This window comes from Nicotiana tabacum, chromosome 3 (assembly GCF_000715075.1).
Source record: "Nicotiana tabacum cultivar K326 chromosome 3, ASM71507v2, whole genome shotgun sequence".
Classification (NCBI taxonomy): Eukaryota; Viridiplantae; Streptophyta; class Magnoliopsida; order Solanales; family Solanaceae; genus Nicotiana; species Nicotiana tabacum.
In genome coordinates this window covers 139,807,131-139,833,967 of record NC_134082.1, presented here as the reverse complement: position 1 = coordinate 139,833,967, position 26,837 = coordinate 139,807,131, and the positions used below count along the sequence as shown (strand labels likewise).

The 26,837-nt window shown below is 37.3% G+C and overlaps 3 protein-coding genes across 4 annotated transcripts; all 3 read right to left on the bottom strand.

Annotated features, from left to right (window-relative positions):
• Window positions 1–12,802: 12,802 nt before the first annotated feature.
• On the bottom strand, window positions 12,803–15,734 carry LOC107811874 (pathogenesis-related thaumatin-like protein 3.5). 2 transcript variants are annotated; one of them, XR_012707869.1, is made up of 4 exons: window positions 15,318–15,734; window positions 14,518–15,226; window positions 13,126–13,373; window positions 12,803–13,022 (listed from the first exon to the last, which is right to left on the bottom strand). XR_012707869.1 is itself a non-coding variant. In XM_075249981.1 (3 exons), the coding sequence occupies exons 1-3, from the start codon at window positions 15,376–15,378 to the stop codon at window positions 13,220–13,222; spliced, it is 924 nt and encodes a 307-aa protein (XP_075106082.1). In that variant the 5' UTR covers window positions 15,379–15,734; the 3' UTR covers window positions 12,803–13,219. The 2 variants fall into 2 exon arrangements, 1 of the variants encoding a protein (XP_075106082.1); XM_075249981.1 differs by having other exon boundaries at window positions 12,803–13,373.
• A 5,934-nt stretch (window positions 15,735–21,668) lies between these two features.
• Window positions 21,669–23,510, bottom strand: LOC107760151 (uncharacterized). The gene has a single exon (XM_016578165.2). It carries the CDS (start codon window positions 22,681–22,683, stop codon window positions 21,895–21,897), a length of 789 nt encoding a protein of 262 aa, XP_016433651.2. The 5' UTR covers window positions 22,684–23,510; the 3' UTR covers window positions 21,669–21,894.
• Window positions 23,511–23,568: 58 nt separating this feature from the next.
• On the bottom strand, window positions 23,569–26,526 carry LOC107760150 (ferredoxin--NADP reductase, leaf-type isozyme, chloroplastic). Its single transcript, XM_016578164.2, has 9 exons — window positions 26,186–26,526; window positions 25,867–26,101; window positions 25,647–25,780; window positions 25,266–25,344; window positions 25,008–25,099; window positions 24,834–24,911; window positions 24,325–24,387; window positions 23,992–24,226; window positions 23,569–23,859 (listed from the first exon to the last, which is right to left on the bottom strand). Exons 1-9 carry the CDS (start codon window positions 26,288–26,290, stop codon window positions 23,792–23,794), a joined length of 1,089 nt encoding a protein of 362 aa, XP_016433650.1. The 5' UTR covers window positions 26,291–26,526; the 3' UTR covers window positions 23,569–23,791.
• Between the last annotated feature and the right edge of the window lie 311 nt (window positions 26,527–26,837).

Below are 26,837 nucleotides of genomic sequence, written 5' to 3'. Positions count from 1 at the left end.
CACAAACAGAAAGCAAAAATATTCAAAACATGAGCAAAAAGAAAGAGAAATCCCTAATTTGGGTCACTGATGGTACTAGACAGGTTTAGGAGATAAAGGCTAGAATTGCTAAGGCTTGGGGGAGCTAGAGGGTTGGTTTTGGGCTTAGAAAAGATTCAGCATATTGTGAAGAATCTCATCATTCTTCTCATTTTCCTTGGTAAGCTCAGTTTTGAGAGCATCCCTCTCAGATTCAACCTCTGCTAAGTGAGCCTTCAGCTTAGCTATCTCAGCATCATTGGCCTCACTTTTGTGAACTGAAACCCCGACTTTACTATTGATAACTATCTTCTTGGATGAACCAGGTTCATTTGGAATGGCATTGACTAGATTGTCACAAGCAATCAGAGTATTAATGCCAAAGTAGTCCTTGCTTGTGGCCATTTCCTATTTCTTCATAGGCACCTTGCATCGATCAAGAACAGTAGTCAGAATAAATCCATAGAGGGTGTCATGGTCCTTGGAGCCATTTATGACCTTGTCTAGTAGCTTGATGATGAATGCGGGCCAGTTGATTTGTCTTCCACTTTCAAGGCACTCTATCAGAACTAAGTCCACATGGTTAGCAATATGCCTTCTTTCCAGCCTGGGCAGTAGGCATTTGTTGATAAACTCAAAGAGGACTTTGTGTTGTGGCTTCATTTCACTCTTGTGCACAAACTTGGCCTCATTCACTTCTTCAACATCACATAATCTCCTAGTGATTTCAAGGGCAGGAGGAAGGGAATCCAGACTTGGCCATCTTTGCCTAGTGTAGTCATCATATCCCTCTACAGGGATGTCAAGAATCTCTCTCAGCTTCTCTGCATCGAAGGTCACTTGAACTCCTTTTACTTGGCTGGTAACTCTGCCATCTTTGACCTTAGCATTTGCCATGAATTTAATGATCTCATTCTTGGCTAACATTCCATCCATCTGAAGGACCATGTCCTTCCAGCTCTGAACAGCTAGGGCATCAACCAAACGAACCAAACCTGGTTCCACTAAGTCTTTCAGCAATCTTCCCTTCAAAAATTTTTTTTTCCAAATATGGCCAGCTTGTCTTGTTCACCACCAGACTCACTTTATTCTTCACCACTCCATTCCTCATCTTCAGAAACTCTAACTTATTTGATTTTCACTGCAGACCTTGTCCTCTTGGCCAATGAATGTTCAGCAGCCTTAGACACAAATGAAGACTTCTTGGAAGAAGTCTTGGTCTTTTTGGGCTTGGGGGTCTAAACCTCCATTGTTGTATGGTCCTCCTGATGGACCCGTTCCATCTCCTCAACATCAACAGCTTTAGAGGACTCTGCAACCTTACATTTTCCTTTATCTATCCTCTTCTTCTTACTTTCAGCCAAAGCCTTTTGTAGTTCACTCTCACTCTGTTTCACCCTACTTCTTGTGGATTTCCCTTTGTCAAGGGAATTTCAGTAGTTGTTGGGGAGGAAGCCTTTCATTTCTTGGAAGGTTTTGCAGCACTCGAGGCTTTTGGTGTTGGAGTTCTCCTTCTCTCTGGATCATAACTAGCACCTACTTTCTTCAGAAGGTCTGCTAGGGTCTCCTCAATATATGAACCAGGTTCATCTGCCTGTGAACTTAGATTAACCAACCCTTCATCAGCCTCCCCTGAACCACTTCCCTCTGACTTCTTGCCACTTTCTTCCACAGATGCATGTTCGACCCCACAAATAGTTGGTACCATCACTTCAGAAGTGGGTGAAGAACCAGCCACTCATTTTCCTTTTTACCCTCACATCAACAAATACACCCTCTCTCTCTCTCTCTTTCTTTTTCATTTTTATTTTTACCTCTTCTTCTTCCCAGTTCAATCAATTCATATTCCTGACAGACCCAACCAAAACAAACCTATTTTCTAAATTTTTAGTCAAAGCAGAACTTACCTTAGAAGCGGAGTTTGGAGCCTTCTCAGAGTCAGAAGACCCAGTTCATTCCCCCTCACAAGCAGATTTGAATGAATCGTCTGAGTTCTCAGAATTTTGGGCTTGGCGTGACTTCAATTTTTTGTTCAATTTCTTTGAAAGAGCACCAGTTGCCACCATTTTTCGAGCAAGAATTTTTACTTGCCTTCTCCTAAGTTGAGTGGTTGTGGTGGGTGGAGGTGGTGTGGAGGAACCAGAAGGGGAGGGTGGTGGGGGAGTGCTTGGATTATCTTGAGGGTTTGACATTGTAACTGACTTCTTGAGAGAATTTGTGAGTTAGGCTTTTGGAAGAGAGAACACTTGAGAGTGAAATAGATTTTTGACGGTTTGGAATAGTGATGGCGACATAAGGTGATGATGGGTATTTAAAGAATGAGACCTATTTAATGACTAACAGTAGTTTTTAGTAGTCAATTAGAGGTCTAATCAACCTGAAATTGCAGGTTGAATGAACGGTTAAGCTTCACTAGATTTAGGCATTTTATGTGGTGAGAACTCTAGTAGAGACGGAATTATTTCAAAAAATAAACTGATAGGATTTTCTGATGTGTTTGAACATAGGTAGGACTCTGCTCATGATTTAAATATTTATATTTATAATTGTGCAGAGTATAGAAAACATACCTCATTTTTCAGATGACCACTACTGATGAACCAGGTTTTTCATTTAGAATTTTCTTGATCATGCCTCAAATTACCATAATAGAAAAAATTTTGTTAGAGATCAGTGAGTCATATCAACACATGTCACAGGAGTATATTATTTACAGTATGAAATTGAGTAAAATTTAATCTAGGTATTTACACAAGTTCCAAATTTCCTAGCCAATTTTTTTTTCATTGTGCATTCTTAGCTGGTCCCATTAGGTGATCTTAATCATCCTTAATTCTAACCTATTCCTTTAAAAGCTTTCTCTACCCAGTGCTTTAGTAAAGATGTCAGCAATTTATTTATCAGTAACACAGAATTCTATGGTAATCAATCATTTCGCATAGTTGTCCCTTAAGAAGTGATGTCTAACATCTATGTGCTTAGTCCTCTTATGATGAACTATGTTCTTTGTCATACTTATAGCACTAGTGTTATCACAAAAGATAGGGATGCAACCAACGTCAATGCCAAAATCTATCAGCTGATGTTTGATCCACAACAGTTGAGCACAACAAAGGCAGCAGCAACATATTCAGCCTCAGCAGTGGAAAAGGCCACTGAATTATGCTTTTTAGTGGCCCATGATACCAGACATGAACCAAGAAAATGAGCCACACCTGAGGTGCTTTTCCTATCCACAAGGAAACCTGCATAGTCAGCATCAGCATATCCCACTAGATTAAAGTAACTAGCTTTAGGGTTCCAAAGGCAAAGATCAGTAGTGCCTTTCAAATATCTCAGTATCCTCTTGACAACAGTCAAGTGAGATTCCTTAGGATTTGCCTGAAAACGAGCACAAAGCTTTACACTGAAAACTTAGGTCTGCTAGTAGTAAGATACAAAAGTGAACCAATCATACCCCTATACAACTTCTGATCAACAGATAAACCGGGTTTATCTATGTCTAATTTAGTAGTTGTTGCAATGGGTGTGTCTATTTATTTTGATTCATCCATTTTAAGCATCTTAATCAACTCTTTTGTATATTTCTGCTGATGGATCATGGTTCCGTTTAGGTTTTGTTTGATCTGTAAGCCTAAGAAAAAGTTAAGCACACCCATCATACTCCTTTCAAACTCACTCCCCGTTAATTTGGCAAAGTCCTTACTCAGTTTGTCAGTGGTTGCCCTAAAAATTATGTCATTAACATATATTTGTACTACAAGAAGATCCTTACCTTTTTTTCTCAGGAATAGAGTACAGTCAATTTTACCTCTCTTGTAGCCATGTTCAAGAAGGAATTTGGACAGTCGTTCATACCATGCTCTAGGAGCCTACTTGAGTCCATAGAGAGCCTTGTCTAATTTGTACACATATTTCAGACACTCCTTGCTCTCAAACCCTGGAGGTTGTTTGACAAACCCTTCTTCTTTTAGGTAGCCATTTAGGAAGGCACTTTTGACATCTATCTGATGAAGAGTAAATTCCATGTGTGATGCAAAGGCTATGATGAGTCTTATTGCCTCCAGTCTTGCAACTGGAGCAAAGGTCTCATCATAATCTATGACCTTCTCTTGTCTATAACCTTGGACCACCAGCCTTGCCTTGTTCCTTGTCACTGTTCCATCTTTATCAAGCTTGTTTCTGAAGATCCATTTAGTGCCAATTACTGATCTGTCCTTGGGTCTTTGAACTAGATGTCAAACTTGACTTCTCTCAAACTGATTGAGTTCATCTTGCATTGCATTTATCCAGTCTGCATCTTGCAAAGCTTCAGCAACATTTTTAGGTTCAATAATAGATAAGAAAACATCAAAAGCACACAGATTCTTTAATTGTGATCTAGTTCTAACTCCAGATGTTGGATCAGTAATTATGTTCTCAATAGGATGAGAACTTTGATACTTTTAAGGTTTCACAACCAACTGGTTTCTGTTTGATGTTTCTCTCATGTTCTTTTGCTGAGGAACAAGCTCATGGACAGGTTCCATTAGGGGATTGGTTTTAGTTCTTCTTTGTTAAGTTCCCCTTGTCAGGTTGCCCTGGATGGAAGAACCTGTTCCATCACCTGTTCCTTCTTTTGGTGCATCTTCAGCTTGAGCTGTGACTTCAGTCAATTCTTTTACCAGCCTAATGGCTCCATCTTCATGTTCCTATCTCTCAGAAAGAATGTTAGTTTCATCAAAAACTACATGTACACTTTCTTCTAGACACAAAGTTCTTTTGTTGTACACTTTATAAGCTTTGATATGTGAAGAATATCCCAAAAATACTCCCTCATCACTTCTGGGATCAAACTTACCTAGGGAGTCCTTTCTATTATTGTGCACAAAGCACTTGCATCCAAATGCCCTAAGATGGGATATATTTTGTTTTTTCCCTTTAAGTAACTCATAGGGAGTCTTCTCTACAAGAGATCTAGTCATGCACCTATTAATGATGTAACATGCAGTATTTACAGCCTCTGCCCAGAAGCTATGGGGCAATTTACTAGAAAGAAGTATAGCCCTAGCCATATCTTCAAGAGTCCTATTCTTTCTTTCAACTACTCCATTTTGTTGAGGAGTCCTAGGGGCAAAGAAATTATGATCTATACTATGCTCATCACAAAATTCAGCAAACTTAGCATTTTCAAATTCAGTTCCATGATCAGACCTAATTGATGTAAGTTGATTACCTAGTTGTTTATGAGTTTTTCTAACAAAGGTATTAAACATGTCAAATGTTTCATCCTTAGATGTTAAAAACAAAACCCAAGTAAACCTAGAGTAATCATCAACAAGTACCATCACATATTTCTTACCACCTCTGCTCAGTGTTCTCATTGGACCACAAAGATCCATATGAACAAATTCCATCATCCTGATCGTGCTTACCATTTTATAGCTTTTAAAAGATGATATTACCCGCTTCCCCCTTGCACAGGCCTTACAAACTTTATTTTCTTTGAACTTGATGTTAGGGAACCATATCACCAGGTCCTTAGAGACTAATTTGTTGAGTTGATTCAGACTTGCATGACCAAGTCTTTTGTGCTACAGGAGGGGATCATTGTCCAACATACTCAAGCAAGTGAGTTTATTTTCTGAAACAATGGACAAATCTACAATGTAAATATTGTTAACTCTTTTTCCCTGCAAAACAATCTTGTCAGTGGTAAGATTAATCACAAAATATTTGGTAGAGGTGAATGTTACCATGTTACCTCTGTCACACAGTTGTGATACACTGATTAGGCTATATTTCAAGTCATCTATCAAGTAGACATTCTCAATGGAATGTGAGTTTGTCTTACCTACTTTTCCAACCCCAATAATCTCACCTTTCTTCCCATTTCCAAAGGAGACATTACCTCCTTTTATGTCCTCAAGTGAAAGGAACTGGTTCTTACTTCCAGTAATATTCTTTGAGCAGCCACTATCTATATACCAAATTTGGCTACTTCCCTTCACTTGGACCTGCAAAAAGAAATAGGGATTATTCTTAGGAACTCAAACTAGTTTGGGTCATTTTCTATAGGTAAATAGGTGAATTAAATTCCTTTTGGCCCATCCAGGCAGCCTATTTTTCTCTTGAACAAAGGTTTTGTTCTTTTGACTGGCCTTTTCTTCTGCATTACATTCACTTTTGTAATGACCAGTCTTGCCACAGTGTGTGCAGATTTTATTTTCAGGAAGTGTGTGTATTTGCTTTTGGGATCCCACTTAGGTGCTGGGGTCCCATAGCCAAGTCCTCTCTTGTTGCTACTGTGGTGCTCTATCTAGTTCATGCTTCACCTTGCCTAGATCTTCTTTTAGGACTCTTAACTGCTCATCTTTCTTGTACAACTCATCCTTCATTTTTCCTAGATTTTCTTCTAAAGTGAGATGTGTGTGATAAGCTTTCTTCTTACCTGTTCCTAATTCAGTTTTAAGTTTTCAGACCTAACTTCTAAGACACTAGTTCCAAGTTCAAGAACCTGGTTCTTCAACTCATCATTTTTACTATCACTTTCACTAGCCCTAAATTCCAGATTTTGCACTTAAGATTTTAGGATCACACATTCCCTAGACAGTTGTTCCTTCTCATTGTTTATGACCTCAGACTCATCAATGAAGTCTAGCAATAATTCAGATAGTCTTTCTTTAGATAAAAAATTAATCTTGTCTTTGAGATGAATAACACTTACCTCTTGTTCATCGTCTGATTCTCCAATGGCCATAAGTGTTTATTCATCTCCAGCTTCATCTTCTAAATTCTCATCTGAGTTCTCTCCCCAAGCAGCAACCATAACCTTTGTTGATCATTTGTTCCTTTTGGGTTGAACCTGTTCCTTCTTCCTGTTTCTTCGTTCAGCCCTTTCCTTCTTCCATTCAATTTCCCACTGAGGACAATTCTTGATCATGTGGTCAGTCTTACCACATTTGTAGCAGCCCTCGTTGGTTTATTTTTAATGAGCCCTTGGTTTGTTGAACGTTGCACCTCTTGAAGAACCCTTTCCTCTCATTAGGTACTTCTTGAAATCCCTTGTGATCATAGCCATTTCATCATCCTCTAAGTCTGCACCTTCAGCTATTCTGAGAGTCAGGCTTCTTTACTTCTTGGGTGCATCCATCTTCATGGTTTACCTTCTCAGTTCATAGGCAGTGAGATTTCCAATCAGCTCATCCAACTTGAGGGTAGCAATGTTCTTTGATTCCTGAATAGCCATGATTTTGCTTTCCCAAGTTACTGGCAAGACCATTGTCAAGATTTTTTCAACCTTGTCTTCTTCAAGGATAATTCTTCCAAGAGACTTAAGTTCATTTGTTAGTGTTGTGAACCTTGTGTATATCTCTTGGATGGTTTCTCTTTCCTTCATGGTGAAATTCTCATATTGAGAATATAGCAGTGTTCCTCTTGATCTCTTTACTTGAGGAGTTCCTTCATGGGCCACTTGTAGAGTATCTTATATCTTCTTAGCAGTGGTATAACTTTGAATCCTACTGTACTCGTCTAGATTTAGTCCATATACAAGCCATTTCTTGGCCTTGGCATTCTTTTCTCATTTCTTCAAATCTTCAGCAGTACAGTCAGCTCTTGTCTTTGGCACGTCCACTCCTTCAACATTCTTCTTTGTAGTAGCCAGGGGACCATCAGTAACTATGTCCCAGAGTTCATAGTCTTCTCCTATGATGTGTGGTCTCTCATCCTGTTCTTCCACCAGGAATAATACTGGCCATTAAAGAGTGGAGGCCTAGCAGTGGATTGCCCTTTCCAGTTTCTAGGTGGTGCACTCATCTTGATCTGTTCCTAAGGTTTTAGCCTCTTCAAGGATAACCTGCTCTAATGCTAATTGATGTTTTAGACTTCAACACCACACAAGAGGGGGATGATTTGTGTGGTACCTAATTTTCGCTTAACTTGATTATAGAAGGACATGGTTCTTCTATGTGTTCCATCTACTACTGTTGCGGAATAATAAGTACAGAAAATAAAGAACACAGAGATTTTTACGTGGAAAACACCTGGCTCAAAAGGTAAAAAAACCACGACCTACCTTCTAGTAGGATTTTTCCAAATTCTCCACTAAAATCAATGAGCTAAAAACTGCATTTACAAAAACTCTTTTGTAAACCTAGGATTAACCCTAATCTCGTTGTGGCACACAACCTCAACTGTTGCGATAACTTCAAGTTAACTCTAACTTGAAAACTCTAAGTACCTAATACAATTTCTTCTATAAAAGCTGAAAGGTACAATCTAAAATCACCTACTACAATTGAACCAGAATAAAAGATAAACACTTGGAATTGGTTCTTCTATCTAGTTCAAGTAACTTCAGGATTGCACGCTTGAATCACACATAAATTGCTTGCAAAATTGCCTTGCTATTTTTCTCTCAATTCACGTTTAACTTCTGCTTATGTGCATTACCTGTAAAAGAGAACAACAATGATATTTAAGGGGTTAGTAATTAGAGATTGACTAGGATACAGATGCTCTACTCTTCCATGGTGGAAGAGTTCTAGTTGATCTCATACTCTAACTCTATCCTTTCCTAAATTGTGTTCTCTTTATGTAAGGAGTCTTTCTCCTTATCCAATATGCAACCTTTTCGATCATGATCAGGAAATATTACTTCTGATAAGTTAGACTTATCTCCTTCACGTGCATCTCACATGTTTGGGTTGATCACGACTGTGCTTCATAAGATGGACCTGGTCCATGTCTGAGTTCGTTTGTCAGTCTTTAAAACTTCACATTTACTTGGGCCAACAGTTTCACACCTTTGTTTTCCTCTCAAAGTTAGGTCACCCCCTCAAAATCGTGTTTATTTGTGTATTTATATCGTGAAGAAACAACCCCGAACGAATCTACCCTTTCCAAGCCGAAGTAGGAAATACTTTGCAGTTTTTTTGCGCAGACGCGCCGCACCCCGCGGCGCGCCTGTGGAGTTTATCAGCGGGGGTGCATTTTTCTTTGTCAGGCCATTTTTACACTGTAGCGTCGCGCCCTGCGTCGCCCTACGCGGCGCGACAGTGTTAATTTCTCAGAGTGATTGTTTCATCCTCTTTTGACATTCAGACTTGGTACACGATCTTGGCTTAATTTATTGGGTTTTTACTTAGACTTCAAATCTCCAAATTGATCGATTTAGTTCCAAATTAACTTCTGAACTCGGAATCACTTCCTGCAAGGCATAAAACACGTACTAAGTGTAATTCACTATCATTTAAGTTCAAACACACATAAAATGCAATAATTAGAGTGTAATACTACGACTAAAACACGGCTTTCTAGTCAAGCATCATTATTTGACTGCAAAATTATAGGAACATTAATGTAACACCAATATACATGCAACCACTGATTTACTACGTATTAAAGAACAAAGAAACATATAATTAATGTCGTACTAGAGTATTAGCGGAGTAGATAGCCTGTTTGGCCGAGCTTCTCAAGATAAAAAAAGTGATTTTTTCCCCAAAAACACTTTTTTTCTAATTTGAGGTGTTTGGCCAAGCTTATTTGGGGAAAAAGTGCTTTTGGGAAGAAGCAGAAGCAGTTTCAGAGAAGCAGAAAAAAGTAGCTTCTTTTCAAAAGCAAAAGTAGAAGTAGTTTTGGTTTTTCTTCTTACCTAAAATACCCTTAACAAAATATTGTATATACCAAAATAACTCTTAAACCTAATACTTAGGATATTAATTTATAAATATTTCTTCTTATTTTTAGGAAGCTTTCTAATATATAGTGACTTTAGGAGTGAATACTTTTATATTTGTTGAAGGAATTTTAATATATTTAACTTATATTAAAAGAATTAAGTACTTTTTAATTTTATTTTCATATTTTACTTAAATAAAATGAATTTTTTTTAATTATTGCATGTAATAACAAAATTTTGATATTATTTATTTACTTATAATATTAATTATTAAGTAAATCTATTCATGTCCTTATTCGTAATTTGACACTTAAAAGCACTTTCTAAAAAGTTTGGTCAAACACAAATTATTTCGCAAAATTGCTTTTCAGATTAATTAGCCAAACACAAATTGATTCTCTCCAAAAGTACTTTTTTCAAAAGCACTTTTCAAAATAAGCTGATTTCTTCGGCTCGGCCAAACAGGCTAGTAGTAATATTAAAGGTCCCCAGATATAACAGTGATGGCTGAGCATGGACGGTGCCTTGTTAGGACATAAATAAGCATTATGAATCTATGTGACGTGAAAATCATAGTTCCTGTTTTTGTTTTAATAGTGCGACACAACAAACCGACTATGAGAAGCCAAGATGTAAGCATCGAAGTTAAAGTATGATGCACATGGTTGTCTCCCCAGATCAAACCCCACCATTTTGGAATTAATTTCATTTATTTTACTAAATTCTAGTAATTAACTATAGGAAAGCCACCAAACTTATCTTTGTTATGTCAATTAAGGTAACTGAATAATCAACTATAATTACAAAGTTACTAATCTTTACTCATCATATTAATAAAGTCACCAAATTATTTTTTGTCACATTAAAGTAACTAAATTGTACTTGCGATGACGATTGAAAAGCTAATGAAGACAGACCGTGAAAATAAGTCATATTGAATTCATGCAAACTTAACAAATAAATAGTGCTCGAACTCATGCAAATATAGCAAATGAATATGATACAATCAAGCTAAAGATGCATATATACAGGCAACAAACATCAAGTATAACAACCATAAATGGCTATTTTTTCAGCTTTTTTGGCTCTTCTTATCAGATAACCACTTCCAGTACAATGATAAAACCAAAGCTAAACAAATAAATCAACGGCATGGGCTGCTGATGGAATAAGCAAAAAAGTATGATGAATTACTTTAGTAATGGATTATCTACGGCAGAATATATATATATATATATATATGTGTGTGTGTGTGTGTGAAGTGGCAACTTGGCTTTATAAGCTGACGTAGCTTTTCCATCTATTTTCTTGATCTCTTCATGTTAGATCTAGCAACGTGAAGATCAAATTGGGAATGCTTACTTCAGAGTTGAGAGAAAGTGGCGCGACTAATCTCCAATAAGACTATCTGCAATTAGTGTGGATGCTTTCACGTGCTCTTTTTTCTTTTTTTTTCCTAATGGGAATTTGATCATACCCTTTTAGTCTTGCGGCATGAAGACAAGAATTCTACTTCTTATCCATACGTTAATTGGTGGAGTCTGTCTAAGAAAATTTGACTTTGTTAATGAGTTACTGTTATTGCTATCTGCTGTTTTGAAGTAGAAAATTTCCTCTGTTTCGGCTATGATCCAGTATTTAGTTCATATTCCGATCTTGCCGCGTGCAGTTAAATGTTTCGTTATCACGGCAAGCTAAGCTAACCCGAAATCATACTAAATTTCCAATTAACTAATGATGCCATATTTTGAAAGAAAGAGATCATAAATGGAGGCAGGTTTTATTATGACTAGTTCACTTAACTTTCAGTATTAGTAATGTGGTCATCCAATCACCTTTGACTTTTCGTAGTACGCAAAAAATGTAAGAAAATTTGTTAAATCTTATATATTTGAATGCTCACTAAGTACTCATCCCCCCCCCCCCCCCCAAAAAAAAAAAACCCCACCAATTATTTTAGTAGTACGTAACAGTACGTATAAGATTCAATTAAATTCTTCATTCTTAGGCTAATTAAAGTCTCCCTCGATATATGGAAAATTACGCGGCACAATTACTTTAGTTAATTTACCATTGGTAGCTATATTTGAATTTTATAGCAAATTCATGAAATACGAGATTAATTGTTTTGACTGAAATAAGAAAGCAACAAGTTCTCGTGGCTTAATTGGTTAGAGTGCTTGCTGTTGGGCTTTTTAAGCTTGGTTTAGCTTAAAGATGGTGAATGAAAAATGGAGGAAAAATGAAATATTTGAGTTTCTCTCCGTGGCAAAGGTATATTGTCCCATATTGGAGGAAGAAAAGACTTTTGATGGGTATATATACAACCTCTTCTTCTAGCTCTTAAAGAGTCAAGAAGAAGACAAGCCTCGTGCAATCGTCGCTCGGCTCGGCTTCGGATTTGGTCAAAGATTGATTGATTAATCTTTCTGGATAAAATTTCTTTCAATTATTTAATTAATTAACGAAAATTCAATCCAAAAAAACCAAGACCCCACCTCGGGTACTTGAGGGGAATAATTTTCTTAAGGATGCATTGTGCATTCAGTGGGCTCGATTTATTCCGAAATTATTTTCAGATATTATTTCGACGTTTTGTTGCTACTAACTTTCTGTTTCTGTTTCTATTTAAGAAAGTTTATTGTTTTTAATTATTTATTACAGTAATGCAGATTTACTAATACTTGCTTAGTCAGTGGAGGTCTTGAGTTTAACTCTCAACAAAAATATTTTATTTTTTCTATATTTCACTTAGTTGTTTTCATTGCTTGCGTTGCGCGTTTGAATACAAGCGAGATGAATCGTAATTAAGCAAACTATAGTTACCAAACTCAAAACTATAATGATTTATGAAAATTCCTCTTAATTTTTCCTTCACTTTCTTTTCCTCTGTCCTTGATTCCGGGTAGTAATAAAATGGGGGTTTAACATTTTGGCGGGCGTATTGTTTTTCCTCTAAAATTCCTACTTACATCATCAAAGCAAACAAACTATGGCGGCCAACTTGACCTACTAGGATAGATTACAAAAAGCTTATGTCAAAATGCACACATAAATTACAAGACATAAACCAGAGGAACTATTCAACCCTTCTTAATATGTTGTCATTAAAAGCATTACTTGACAAACAAAAATGATATCTCAATTCATGCCACTAAACCCTGTCCACACTTTTCTTTTATTTTATATTACAAAAAACTATTTGAATGCTAATTGACCAATCATCATAATTAAGTAAAAAAAAAAATCACTACGTCGGCAATTTACAACTTGGCCTTCCCTTTCTTCTTGTTCTTGTGGCGCTTTTTGTTTCCCTAGCTAGCTCTTCGTGCTGCTGCTTCTTTTTATCCAAAAAAGAAATAGAGATTCCCACGTCACATGGATACCACTTCTTCAAAGACTCCAAAAATGCAAAAAAAAAAAAAAAAAAAAAAAACTCTTACAACTTTGAAGAATCGTGGGGCAAAAATATGAGTGGCCCACTTCAAATAGCTAGCATAATCAGGGACCAGAAATCTTTTGTAATAGTAACAAAGATCAATGGAACTGCCTCAATTGCCGAAGGGCTGCTAAAATGGTGATCATCAAGCTTGTGTAGAACGGTAATGGGGCAGAGGTTAACATACTACCACTGCTACTGACCAATGAAACGTTGCTCCCACCAGCGTACTGTCCTCCAGATGATTTCTGACTGCAACATTAATGTTATGTTAGCACCATTATTAGATATAAACATATTAATTAATTAATGTCGCGCGTATTGGATTATTAGCAGTTGTAATTTTATATAAAGGTGACATGATATAACATTTATAGTTGAGCGTGGACGGTGCCTCAATTTGTTAGGACATAAGCAAGCATTTTGAATCTACGTAACATGAAAAGCATAGGTTCTTATTAAAATGACACAACAAACCGACTATTAGAAGCCAAGATGTAAGCACTAAATTATGTAGGGTAGCGACGCACATGGCCCCAACCCTCCCCCATCCTATTCTCAACTTTTGGAATTTCTTAGTTTGCTTAAAATCAAGCTAACACTCCTTTGAGCTTCACTTCTAGGTGTGACTCATTATAAGATCAAAAGGTAGTGTGAGACAACTGACAACACATATGCTCTCATTTCCGACACACATGATGGACAACTTCCATCACCCTCGAACATATATATTTGCATTCCATGTTACTTGTTTAACAAATCTCACCAAATAACCGCCCTTTTGCATGCATATGACTACTTCTTAGCCTAACCAAACACATGCTTTGCTAATAAATAATTCTATTAGAATGCACTAACGAAAAGATTTAACCTCTAAGAATTATTATGGTGCCAGACATATTAGCTTATTAAGTAATTACTCCATACCTTAGTTGCCTCTAAAGGTCTAACTAAAGCTATACCTCAACGGCGAAAAGTTACTTTTCATCTGTATCTAAATACAATTTAGATGACATATTTCGTTTATCGAGAGTCAAAGTTTATTGAGAGCCAACTGTAAAATTTGACCAATATCTTAAAATATATTTTATTATCATGAGAAAAATTATAACTTATAGTAGTACCTTCCGTGTTGGTTTTATATATTTAAATTTTAATTTTAAAATATTAAGTTGAACTAATTTAATTTAGCTTCAAAGTTTAGTTAAATTAACTTTCGATAAGTGAAATTAGTCATCTAAATTGAGATGGAGATAATATTTAAAACACAAAACCTATTGGAGAAGGGGAATTTAATTGGAAAAAACTAGAAAAGAAAGAAATTGATAAAGAGACATTAAATTGAACCAAATTGAGAAAAGAACTTGCTTGATAAGGAAAACGGCGAAGTAGGTACCTGGCAGCAGGAGCAGGACAAAATGTGATGACATAATCAGCAGAAGCACAAGTGAAGGTGCTGGTTCCATCATCATATGCATAGCTGTAAGCGCGTGGGCATGAACTCTTGAAAAACTCCGAGTAATCCGTCGGCTTGCATGTATCAGGCGTAGCATAGGGCCCACTACAACAATATCTGGGATCCCTAAACGCTTCACACGCGCTCTTGCATGCCACGCACTCGCCGCCGCCTCCATCGCTGCCGGTACTCATCATCTTCAGCTCCGCCGGACACGGCCCATTAAGGTCCACAACACACCCAGTTGCCGAACAATTTCCGGCGCCGGTCCCACCTTGTGGGCTCACTAACATAGGCAAGTTATAACCATCCACAAGGCTAACGTCATAGAAATCAAGGCCACCGGCGCCGTTGAGAGTGAACTCTGCTAGAGTCGCCGGCGGTGCAGCTCCACCGGTGCACTCAAGTGTTCCGGAGCCACAATCACCTGTCACGCAAGTGAATTTACCCGTAGTAGAATCTTGGGAGCAAAAAGTCCGACCCCATAAACGACCCGACCAACCCGCTGGAACAGAAATAGGAATGGCCTGTCCTGGATTTAGCTGAAGTCCAGTAGGAGAAAGCTGGGTTGTTCCTGCACCTGATAATATCCCCGGCCATACTGTATAACTGCACTGGTTTACTAATGTAAATGTTGCTGATAACACCCCTGTTTCATTAAACCAACAAAAATGAATAACAAAGCTCTAAACTTTACCACAAAAATGTAAATAACAAGAATACCAGAACCAAAAACTTACCAGAAACAAGGAATACGGAACATAAACAGAACAGGGCAAGAAAAACTTGAGGTTTCGCCATTGTAACGTTTCTCTGTTTTCACTAAGTTGTTTGAAGAGAATGAGAAATGAAGAAGTTTGGCAATGTGGAGTACTGAAATGAATGTCAGAAGGATCACGTGGTCGGACTAAGTTATTTATAGAAATTTTTTGGACCGACGTTGGAGGGGGAACAGAACACCGCCACAGTATAAGGTCGGCAACTGTGTCGGATCAGGTTAAAATGGCTTAATTAGAAATTAAGAGAAGAGAGCTTTGGGATTGGAAGAGCTAAAATTCGTAAGTTTCAGGATTAGTTTAAAGCTTTGGGAGTAATGCTTAGGCGGGGTTGCGGGAGGATTTAAATAGAATGCGATTTAAGGAGAGATGCCTCTAATTACTGTATCTAAAATTACCAGAGGGAAAAAAAAGATAAAGTAACTTTGGCGAGGGGAAGGGCGGGTAAAAATTGCGTGGGTAAGTGGTATTTATATTTTATTCAATATTTCAATGCTTAGCAATAATAGCCATTAGTATATTAAAATTAATATTAAAAAATTGTATTACCCTCTCTTCTATTTTTTTCATGTTAGCGAGAAGAACTATGCCGCCGGTGAGACGGAGACTGCCGTGGAAGACATAAGTAGGTACCCAGAACCGTTTGTGCTTTTCCCAGAGCTAATTTGGGAAAATACAGCCCAATGGCCGGTCGGCCATCTAGTTTAGCCCATTTGCAATTTCAAGCTGCGATTGAATCTTTTGACTTTGTTTCTTCAGATTTATTGTTCTCCTTTCTGAAAATTTTAAATTGTACTTAGCTTACAAAATTAATTTTAATTTTTCTAGAATCTAACTAACTTGCAAATTCTTGTCTCTATTCTTTTTATAACTTGGTCCAGAACTTCGAGTTTTAAGTTCAAAAGTTAAGGAGACTTGATCCTGAACTTAGACTAACAAGCTCAAAAGTTAAGGATAATAGGTCCTAAAGTCCTGAACTTAGATTAACAAGCTCAAAAGTTAAGGATAATAGGTCCTGAACTTAGGCTAAGAAACCCAAAAGTTAAGGACAATAGGTCCTGAACTTAGACTAACAAGCTCACAAGTTAAGGACACTTGGTCCTGAACTTAGACTTACAAGTTCAAAAGTTAAGGACAATTGGTCCTGAACTTAGACTTACAAGTTCAAAAGTTAAGGACAAGTAGCTCTTAACTTAGAGTTACAAGTACAGAAATTAAGAACAGGTGGTCCTGAACTTCGAGTTGCAAGTTAAAAAGTTAAGGACAAGTAGTCTCGAAGTCTTGAACTTAGAGTTGCAAGTTCAAAAGTTAAGGATACTTGGTCCTGAACTTTATGAGCAGAAGGGTGTTTTCGTCCGGGCAGGTAAAATTTATTAAAGCAATAGCTAAAGACTAAAAATATTTTAAATAATAGCTTAAAAGTAAATGTATGTGTTATTAGTGGCTTACCGTGCACTTCCCGAAAGGCGGGAGTTAATGACGGTTAAATTCAACGGCCCTATGGGCCTTGGGAAGATAGGTATGGGACCCCCTTGCAAATGGCAATAAGGCCCAATGACAGTTGGTTCATCACTTGCGGGACCCATCTCTATGAAAAGGTCAAAATTGCGTAGATTCTTGACAGTGGCAAGTTGAAACCAGTGAACTGAACCTCAGCCGCAAACACAAATTAACACGTAATTATATTTTTATTTTCTCTAATTCTTTACTAATCAATTAATATTGATGGCATATAGTCCTGGGGCTCCCTTCATGGCTAGAACAAAAGGGAAAACCAAGAGATCGGCTCATTTAAACCCAATTCAGCAGCTTCCAAGTTACAAACCGCAGATTTTGCAAAATTTGGTGCCGTCATGCTCATTATGAGAGGGAGTATCAAATTGTTTGAAATATAAAAGAAAAGAAAAACAAGTGAGATACATTAGTAGTAGTAATAGGTGTTGACAGAAAATGAAACTGTCGTAGTGCAATCGAAATGGGGAAGATGGTTGTTGGCCGTGGTCGAACCAGATATTTTACTTAAGAGCTGTCAAAAAAATAAATACAGAAAGAAAATTAAGGGAGTTAAATTATATTGTATGCATAAAATAAAATTTTTGACCAAGCCAAATATTATAACTTTTCGGCGAAGGAGAGCTAAATGTTGTAACTTTTCGGCGAAGAAGTATATGAGGTCGCTCTGCCTTTGGTTGTTGGTTGATATACTCTTCTGTTCGCTATATTAGCCATTATGATAAATCGAAAACGTTGCAAAATATTGAAGTTTTGAAAAATTAAGAAGTTATTTAGTAGTAATACTTTTTCCCCTAAAAGTTCTAATTATTTCAATTAATGAATTATAACTAAATGAGATATTTAAGGAAAAGATAAAATGTAGTTTAGACAAATAATCTAATGATTATATTATTAAATAAAAAACCCACTTCTAAATATGCGAAAACCTGATATTATAGAGAATAAAATATTAATATCCAAGAAATTACTCAAGCTTTTCACGGTCGCAGGAAAAAAAATCAACTTCAAAAGATGAAGTAAATCTAAAAAAAAGATGTGTCTGCCTTGCAAAGTATGCATATAATCCAAAAAGAAAACGGCAAAGTAGTAATCGAGTTGCTTACCCTAACTATAGGCAGTTTATTGTAGGGGTTAACTACTAAAAGCTGTAATTATTTTTTTAATAAAAAAATTATCGAAGACGACCACATGTGATTCTGATTCCTCCTGCCAGTATGGGTTAATTTTTGGGTACGATGCAAAGGAAAGGAGACTGGCTATTAACACACAACAAGAGTTGCGTCACATTTTCCAAGGAATAATCAATAGAAACCATTCAATGGAAAGTTTTACCATTATTCATTAAGCATTTGCTATGATACACTGTTACAGTCAATATTCCATTAAGCTCTCTTTAAATTGATGGCGCAAGCTCCTCGGCTATGCCGCATCTTAATACAGTGCGAGTTTGCATGATGTTAAAGTTAATAATAGAAAATTATATTACTGTAAGAAACTTAAAAATCAATAAAACGACACAAGTGATAGAATAGAAAAAAGCCTTACATATACTAGGCTTTTCTTGAACTCGATGGTCTATTGGAACCAACCTCTCTATCTTAGTAAAGGTAAAGTCTGTATACACCCTACCCTCCCCAGACCCGCTTGTGGGATTACACTGGGGTGTTTTTGTTCTTATTTGAATCCTCGTCTGTTTTTCTTATGACTAGAAAAACTAATAGATTATCCTAATAAGCGGACTAATTTAGATCGTTTGCTGGATTGGGCTTTCCAATATTAGCCCCTAACGTCTGTGGAGACGTTCAGTAAAAGAATGAAATACTAACGTGTAAGAAGTTTCAGCTTCAGCTCTCCTCCAGTATTTGAATCTAGAGAAACTATCATAAAGTTCTGCTTAAGCAACAATAACTGCTCGACTAGAACAATCCAAGTTTTTCTTAACCTTCTGCTCATTTTAGTTATTCATGTAAAAGTCATGATCAGGGTAATCTTTACTCTTTCTACTCTTCTGAATCTTTAACCATTTAGAGTATATCCATTTGAAACGTTCAAACATTCAGATGCTCAACAGACCCAGTAATATAAATCAGTCCACTTAACAGCTCAACGCCACTCACAGCAGACATTGTACACATATTCACCTCTTCCCATACAAGCTAAGTCAATTTTAAACTCTGATAAGTAGGGTATCTCATCATATTAGAGTAAAGAGATGAAGGTGCTTCTTGCTAGTTGCAGAAGTTTCCTAGTTTTTGTCTTAATGAAGTATGGCACCTATTCATCCTAGTTTGGAGCTAGGTGTTTATTTGGGGGAAAAAAGTCAAATACAATTTACACTTCACGTAATAATATGAGGGTTCCAGGATCTAACTTGTCAGCCGGCTCCACAATGAGGAGCAAAACTTGGTTAAAATAAAGTCAACAGGAAAAGCTGTCACATAGGAGTAGAAAGCTGAGAGGAAATTAGGGGAGTTTAGCCAGAACACAAAGGTTCTTTGAATTTCCTCAAGACAGGGATTAGATAGACTATCACCGTGGAGGAAGAGAAGTCGTTTAACATTTTCCACTGGGAATTTTATGGGAGTAGATTTGCGAGATTGGTACTTCATTTTATGTTGGCATTAGACCAGATTTTAGCTCGCTGTTTGTCCTGCAAAGTTTCAAAACTTGGCTGAAAGAACCCTGATAAGTTCTATTAACTAAAACTATATGATTTCTAACTCGCTATCCCAACTTCTAACTCCCACTAACCCACTAGCAAAATTCAACAGCTCAGTTGAAAATTCGAATTGCATGCTTAAATCATCATAAATACTAGACTAACTAATATTCCCAGATAGCCATTTATTACCAGAAAAGGTCATAGTCATTATGTCCCAGAGAGACACACGGACAGATCAGACCGAGGGTACAGCATAAAGTACAATGTAGTCCTCCATGGACTCAAGACATGATGTGCTCGAACTCTAAGCCCCATTACCTCATTCCTTGTTCTCTGAAAACAGAACTACTGACTCCATAATATCAACAGCCAAAGATCATGAGATTTCTTTCACTAAAAAACATCATTCAAGTCTACATTAGTCCTTGAACCACCATCCTTTTCATATGATATGAGAAAGTAAAATAAAGTAAAACCAACCTAATGAGCTATTTGGAAAAAGAAGAGATTATTAGGATGAATTGTCTTTTGTCTCTCATGATCCCTACAATATGACTAGAGAGCTATGGTAAAGATTCAACAATAAAAAGAATGTACTTGAAACCACAAGGTCTGCCATGACTAGAGAGCTATGGCAAAGATTCAATAATAAAATGAACGTACATGAAATCACAAGTTGGGGTCTCAGCTCAGTAGCACAACTAAATGTAAATAATACAAAGGCCATAACAATAAAAAAAGATAGCAATGGCCTAAATCTCAACCAAACATCCCGACCAGGGGTCATGTAACTCCCACTTTTTCAAGTACAATTCACCATATGACCGTATTAAAAAAGTCTAAAGGGGGACAATATTTACATATCAAGTGTTCCTCCGGAAACTACTCAGTCAATCAACTACTACTCAATCTCAAGCTAGTTAAGATTAAATGTTATTTCAAAACAAATATTCGCAAAAACTTATCCAGCCACTCTTCAGAATTTGATTCCCAAACTTATACGTCAACTGACACTATAATGTCACCAACAAAATAAATTAAAATAGAATCACAAGAAAAAGGACACTTCAAATTTCCATAGGTGAGTTCTCAGAATTCCCAAAGACCTCAAGGGTTCCCTTCCCAACCAATTGCCTCATGCTCTACCTACTACCCCATGTCGCCCAAATCTTTGTACACCGGCTGCCTTGCCAATAAGTCATTCTTAGCTATGCTATTTCCATATTACCTCGTCCTTCTATTTCAATCCCTTATACTTTTTATTTGTTCAACAATTCAATTTTTTCCCAAAAGTAGAATGGCAATAACATGAAAATTTTCTAAATTCCAATAAACTAGGGTGCACTTAAAGTTGGAGTAGCTAACGATAATAACTAAAGTGTCTGAATAGTGCAAATTATGGCTAGGTAGAGGGTGTTGAATAGGTGAAATGAGTCAGTGTAAAAGAGATTGGAACTGCAAAGGAAGGGGAGACAGAGAGGTGTTTGGAAATAGAGTCTACTGCAAAGGAAGGGAAGACAGACTTGTGGGTTGTTGCATCTTCTTTTTAAAAAAAGTAAAAAGGAAAACTAATTTTTGCAAAACGATCCAAATTCCTGCTTAAATAGAACTGTTAAACTTAGGAAAGTTTTGCTAGATTAATTGTTTAAAGATAAGATTCTTTTTATAAAAGGAAAAGATCAAGAGCACCTTTTTGCTAGATTAAAGATGATGCTAATTTGGAAATTAGTTTTACAAAATCTTAGAAGAGATAGTTTGGGAATACTTCTTTACGAGAGAACTAGAAATTCTTTAATTACCTACTATTAACCTGCTAATGTATCCCAGCATATTCCAACAAACAGGTATAGTTCAAACAAACTTTAAACAGAAAGCATTAGTTTGAATATTTTGCTGAGAGGACCATCAATGATTCCCAACAAACAAATACAAAATAGAATTATAAACACAGGCAGAAATCACAACGATTCCCAAATAGACTGCATATCATAGGACATGCTTACTATCAAGCTCACAATTGAAACCGCACAAGTTTATCAGCTTCATGCATTATGTGGGTTCTCAAGTTTTTCTGTAAATGTGTGTGTGTATTGTATATAGTGCATTAAAATTGCACAACAGATACATATACATAATTATGATGAGCATAAAAGATTTGCTTAAAGTGCAAAAACTGAACATCCAGCATTTTATATACTTGTATATCAACTACTAACCAAAAGTATGCATCCGAGAAACATAATTCTAAAAGAACATCCAGTCATATAGCTAACAAAATAACAACTGGGTAAAAACATGTCCAATGCTAACAAAAATGGAATATTACGAGGACTGATAACAAAAAGGGGAAGATCATGTACATGATCAGTTGACGGATTGGCTAGTGCATTCCCTAGCAAAGTGCCCCGCCTCTCCACAGTTGTAACACTTGCTTCCTCGTCCACTACCACCACCACCACCATATCTCCCATAACTAGCGCCACCAACCCCACCCTCACGGGGACAGTCTCTTGCCATGTGTCCTTGTGCACCACATGTGTAACAAGCCCCACTACCTCCTCCACCACCACCACCAAGACGTCCACTACTTGGGCAGTCTCGAGCCATGTGGCCATACCCGCCACAAGTGTAACAACCATCATTGCCACTCCTCCGATAACCATCACCACCACCACCACTGGCACGGTCACAATCCCGAGCTAAATGCCCAGTCGCACCACAGTTATAACACCCGCCGCCTCTGCCGCCGCCACCACCGCCTCCACTGCTACGATCACAATCCCTAGCTAAATGTCCCGTCCTCCCACAAGCATAACACTCACCACCGCCACTACGATATCCACCGTCACCACCGCCGTTCCTGCGATAACCGCTACCGCCATAGCCGTAACCACCACGGGTATTGTTACGGCCACTATCGAGAGGAGCACCATCAGGACCAGTGACATCATTAGCCTGATACTTATCACCCTTCACAGTCATGGTGAACTCCACTTTCTGGCCTTCGTAGAGAGAACGGTAGCCGTCGGATTTGATCTCAGATTGATGAACGAATAGATCCTCGGATCCATCATCAGGCTTGATGAATCCATAGCCTTTTTGGTTGTTGAACTTGGACACAACACCTGTCATTCTCGACGTCTCCACCGCCATTGTTAACCGATGGCAAATCCTTGAAAAATATCTAATTCTACCGAGAGATTCTTATAGCTAAAGGGGAAACCCTAAATAGAGTTTCGGCGCCTTAAAGCGTTTTAAGGGGGGCGTTTGCGTTAGGGCTTTTCGGTTCCTGATTTTTGTTGGGTTTGGTTGTAAATTTGTTGCATATTTATCCAATCCAATAAATATGGTAAGACCAAGAGTTTACGTTGTAAAATTTGTATTCTAGAATTTATTTATCTTGTATTTTGAATTTCTTTCTTAGAGAAATTATATGTGCCTACCACTTATTACATTTTTTATTTTTAAACAAAACGCCCCAGAAGAAAAGTAAAATAGATAAGATACGTCTTCGAGTTCATTTAAAACAAATTTAAAGCAAATATAGTTGTAGTGTGGATTAGCATTATGAATCTTTCTTTCGTTTATGTGTATCCCAACAGGTTTGAAAGATTTAAACTCAGTATCAATCTACTTTGGCTGGCTAATAACAGGAAAATATTAATGTTTTTGGTCATAATATATATTACTAAATAGAAATCATAGCTCACTAAGTTAAATTTCTTTCCTCAAACTGTTAAAGCCTCTGACTAATTCTTATGGGATTTGGTTTTTGTTCTAAGTATCTGCTGTTTTCTCCTTTAATTTCTTATCAAAACACAACCAAGAGTCTTGCCTTTCTCTATCGTTTTTTTTTTTTTTTTGGTTAGTGTGTGCGGAGAAGGATCTATATTGCAAAATGTTCGCATAACGATTAAGATTAGAAAAAATAAAAAAAATAAATGAAAACACATAAAGGAACTAGTCAATTGAATAGGCATCATATGCTTATCCCGTGTAATCAGAAAGCAGAGACAAGTAGAGATAAAGAGACTGCGATTGAGATTGATTCAGCTATATGTTATTGATCCATGCCCCTCAAAATACAACTTTTAGAGGGCCAATGCCAATACACTGATTCATTTAAAGTTGAAATTTCAGAAAAGGGAAAATCCAAAAAAAATATAAAAATAAATTTCAAAGGAAAAATTTACCTATCTACAATGCAGGGGAGAGAAGCATAAAGTTGGCTCATATTTGTACAAAGGAAAGTAAAAAATATTTAATAGACTTCCACATTCCATTGCTCTGCCTTCTTCAATTGCTTCTTGTAGTCCGCCCATACAATACCTTCAATAGCACAGCAAAATGTAAGCCTCAGATTGATATTTATAGTGAATAAAAATGATTAAGGATTTTAATATTTTATCAGTGTGTGTGTGCGCGGAAAAAAATGACGACATAGTTTGGACATATGTTTACCATCTCTAGCAGCAAGTGAAGTCATAATGTCATCAATTCCGGACTCCATGCCCTTGAGTCCACACATGTAGACAAAGGTGTTGTCTTTCTGTAGCAGACCCCATAGTTCTTCTGCATATTGTGCCATTCTGGTTTGGATGTACATCTTTTCGCCTTTTTCGTTTGTTTGCTCTCTGCTCACTGCAAAGTCCAGTCTAAAGTTTTCCGGGGCCTTCTCCTTCATTTTCTCGAATTCCTACAATACAACATCAAGAAAATTTCCATAGTTAAAAATCTTAATCAGTAAAGTGCACAGTGGAGAATCAAGAATCACTGAGTAAGGTTGATATTTACCTCCTTGTAAAGTAGTGAGCTGCTGGTGGGAACGCCCAAGAAAAGCCATGCCAAACCGTTGAACTGTACGATAGCAAATCCATATCATTCAATTGAGTAGTGAGAAAGAGAGAATGACATTGAAATCAAGTCATATACTAAAATGATATTCTATCGTAAGCTGTTTCTGTAGTTCAAAGCCTTGCAATAAACTGATGTTGGCTATTTAAGTGTTTAACGTCAGTCATCTTTGGCTCAAATAGCACTTAATAGTTCACTATTTTGAAGATTCTACAACTCTAACTTTTGTGCTTAACTTGACTTCATTAGATAGAACACTTTGATGGTTCATAATATTGGACGCCAAACTCCTTGAGGCTTGAGTTTTAGTTCATACAAGAAACAGTTGTTGCCTATGGCCAGGCATTTTCATCTTTTAGTTCTTTTCTTTTCACTAGCATGTGCAGTGTGCTGAAGCCAAACAACTAAAAATGAAGAGAAACAATCAAACAAATGGTTATTTTGTGTACCTTGTAATCCTCATGTTTCTCAAAGAACATTTTCCACAAGAATGAACGGAAAGGAGCAATTCCAGTTCCAGTTGCAAGCTGATTGACAAATTCCAATTAGCAAAAAATGCATAGTTAACTAAAAGGCAGAAGAAATGACTTAGATGATAATAAAGTAGTTAAATAAAAATTCACCATAACAACGGTGGCATTTGGATCCTTAGGCATGAGCATTTCTTTCCCAACAGGTCCAGTAATCTTGACTTCTGCTCCAGGCTTCAAGTCACCTGAAATATGAAACATTTGAAGTTACACAAGTAAGCAAGGCCAAACCTTGATACTCCTACTGTACATTAGGAACAGTCACTCTTAATCCAATCTGTAATGGATAGCTAAAATAAAACAGATAAACAGTGACATCGTCTAAGAAATTAGGGAGTCGTTGATTCTTACATAAGAAGTTTGAGCAAACTCCTTTAACTTCTTCCCCTTTGTCATTGGTGTAGATAAGCCTTTTGACACACAGAGAAACCTGTATGAAACCTCAAGTTCAGACACTTACATTTGTGTAATGTATGACCTATAGTTGTTGGTAGAAATGATGATTGCCAATATTAATCACACTCTAGACATGTTTATTGATCTGTTAAGACTGAACTGTAATACACTGATAACTGGTTAAGTTGTTGTCATGTGACCAGGAGGCTTGAAGCGTTCAAGCAGCCTCTTGCGGATATAGAGGGTAAGACCTTGGTCCGGTCCTTCCCCGGACCCCAGACATAGCGAGAGCTTATTAGTGCACCGGGCTGCTCTTTATAGGAATTGAAAACTTACGGTTTTGGAGTCGCCGAAGTCACCAAGGGCACTGCTAGCAATGGAGTACAATCTGAGTTTGTGAGGCTTCCCATTGGCATCAACACCATCAGCAATCACACCAATGGATTGTCCTTCTCTGTATGGGACCTCTCCTGATAAATCCAACAAAAGTACTTCAGCTCCAACAAACTTAACTAAAAGGAAGAAAAAAGAAGATCGTATTTGATTAAGGCCATACCCTCAGTGCTGAAGACCATGTGCCAAGTTTCACCAGGAGCATCATCACCAGTGATCTTAGTGTTGAGTAGACATCTACCAATGTAAGGTTCCTTTGGCCTGAACTTGTTCACAACTACACCCTCATCCTGTTTCTTTGAAATCTTCTCAACTTTAGCAGGAGCCTCTGTTGTCACCTGGGCTCTGATTGAAACCACTCTGCTACCAGCTGACACATTTCTGTAGTACAACGGCACCTGTCACAAACCAAGAATAAATCCATGGTCAATATATAACAATTTCTAAGAAAAAGAATTACCTGAAAATAAGTTGAATTTTACCTTGTTGAAGTTGATCTTTTCTGGGGAGATGATGGAGGTTCTGGTGGCAAAAGAGGTAGACTTGGATGATGGAAGAGAAACTGCAGCACTTACTGCAGCAGCCATGTTTGAGATAATAAAAAATGGAATAAAAAATTAAGAGGAGGGAATTGATAATAAGGTAATGGTGAAGAAGGAAAAATAAGGAGAAGGGGAGTTGGGATCTTTTTAGAGAGGGTATCTAGTGGATTAAAGGATTGGGTGGAGGAGATTTGAAGGGTGGGAGATGTGAAGATAAGAGAAGTGTATGATTCTTGAGCCTCTAGCCTCATGTCTTTTCGCGATTGTGTTTTTATTGTGTGATATGTGGCCAAAAACGACGTGATTGATATTTATTGGGCAGTCCGGTACATTAAATACCATTATGTGCGGAGTCCGGAGAAAGGCTCGATCGCAAGAGTCTATTATGCACAGTATTGCCCTGTATTTCTGCAAGAGGTTATTTTCAAGGCTCGAACTCATAAACTCTGGTCATATAGCAATAACTTTACTAGTTACACCAAAGATCCCTTCGATTGATATTTATTGGGCAGCTCGGTATACTAAACACCATTATGCGCTGAGTCCGGGGAAAGGCTCGACCATAAAAATCTATTATGCACAGTCTTACCCT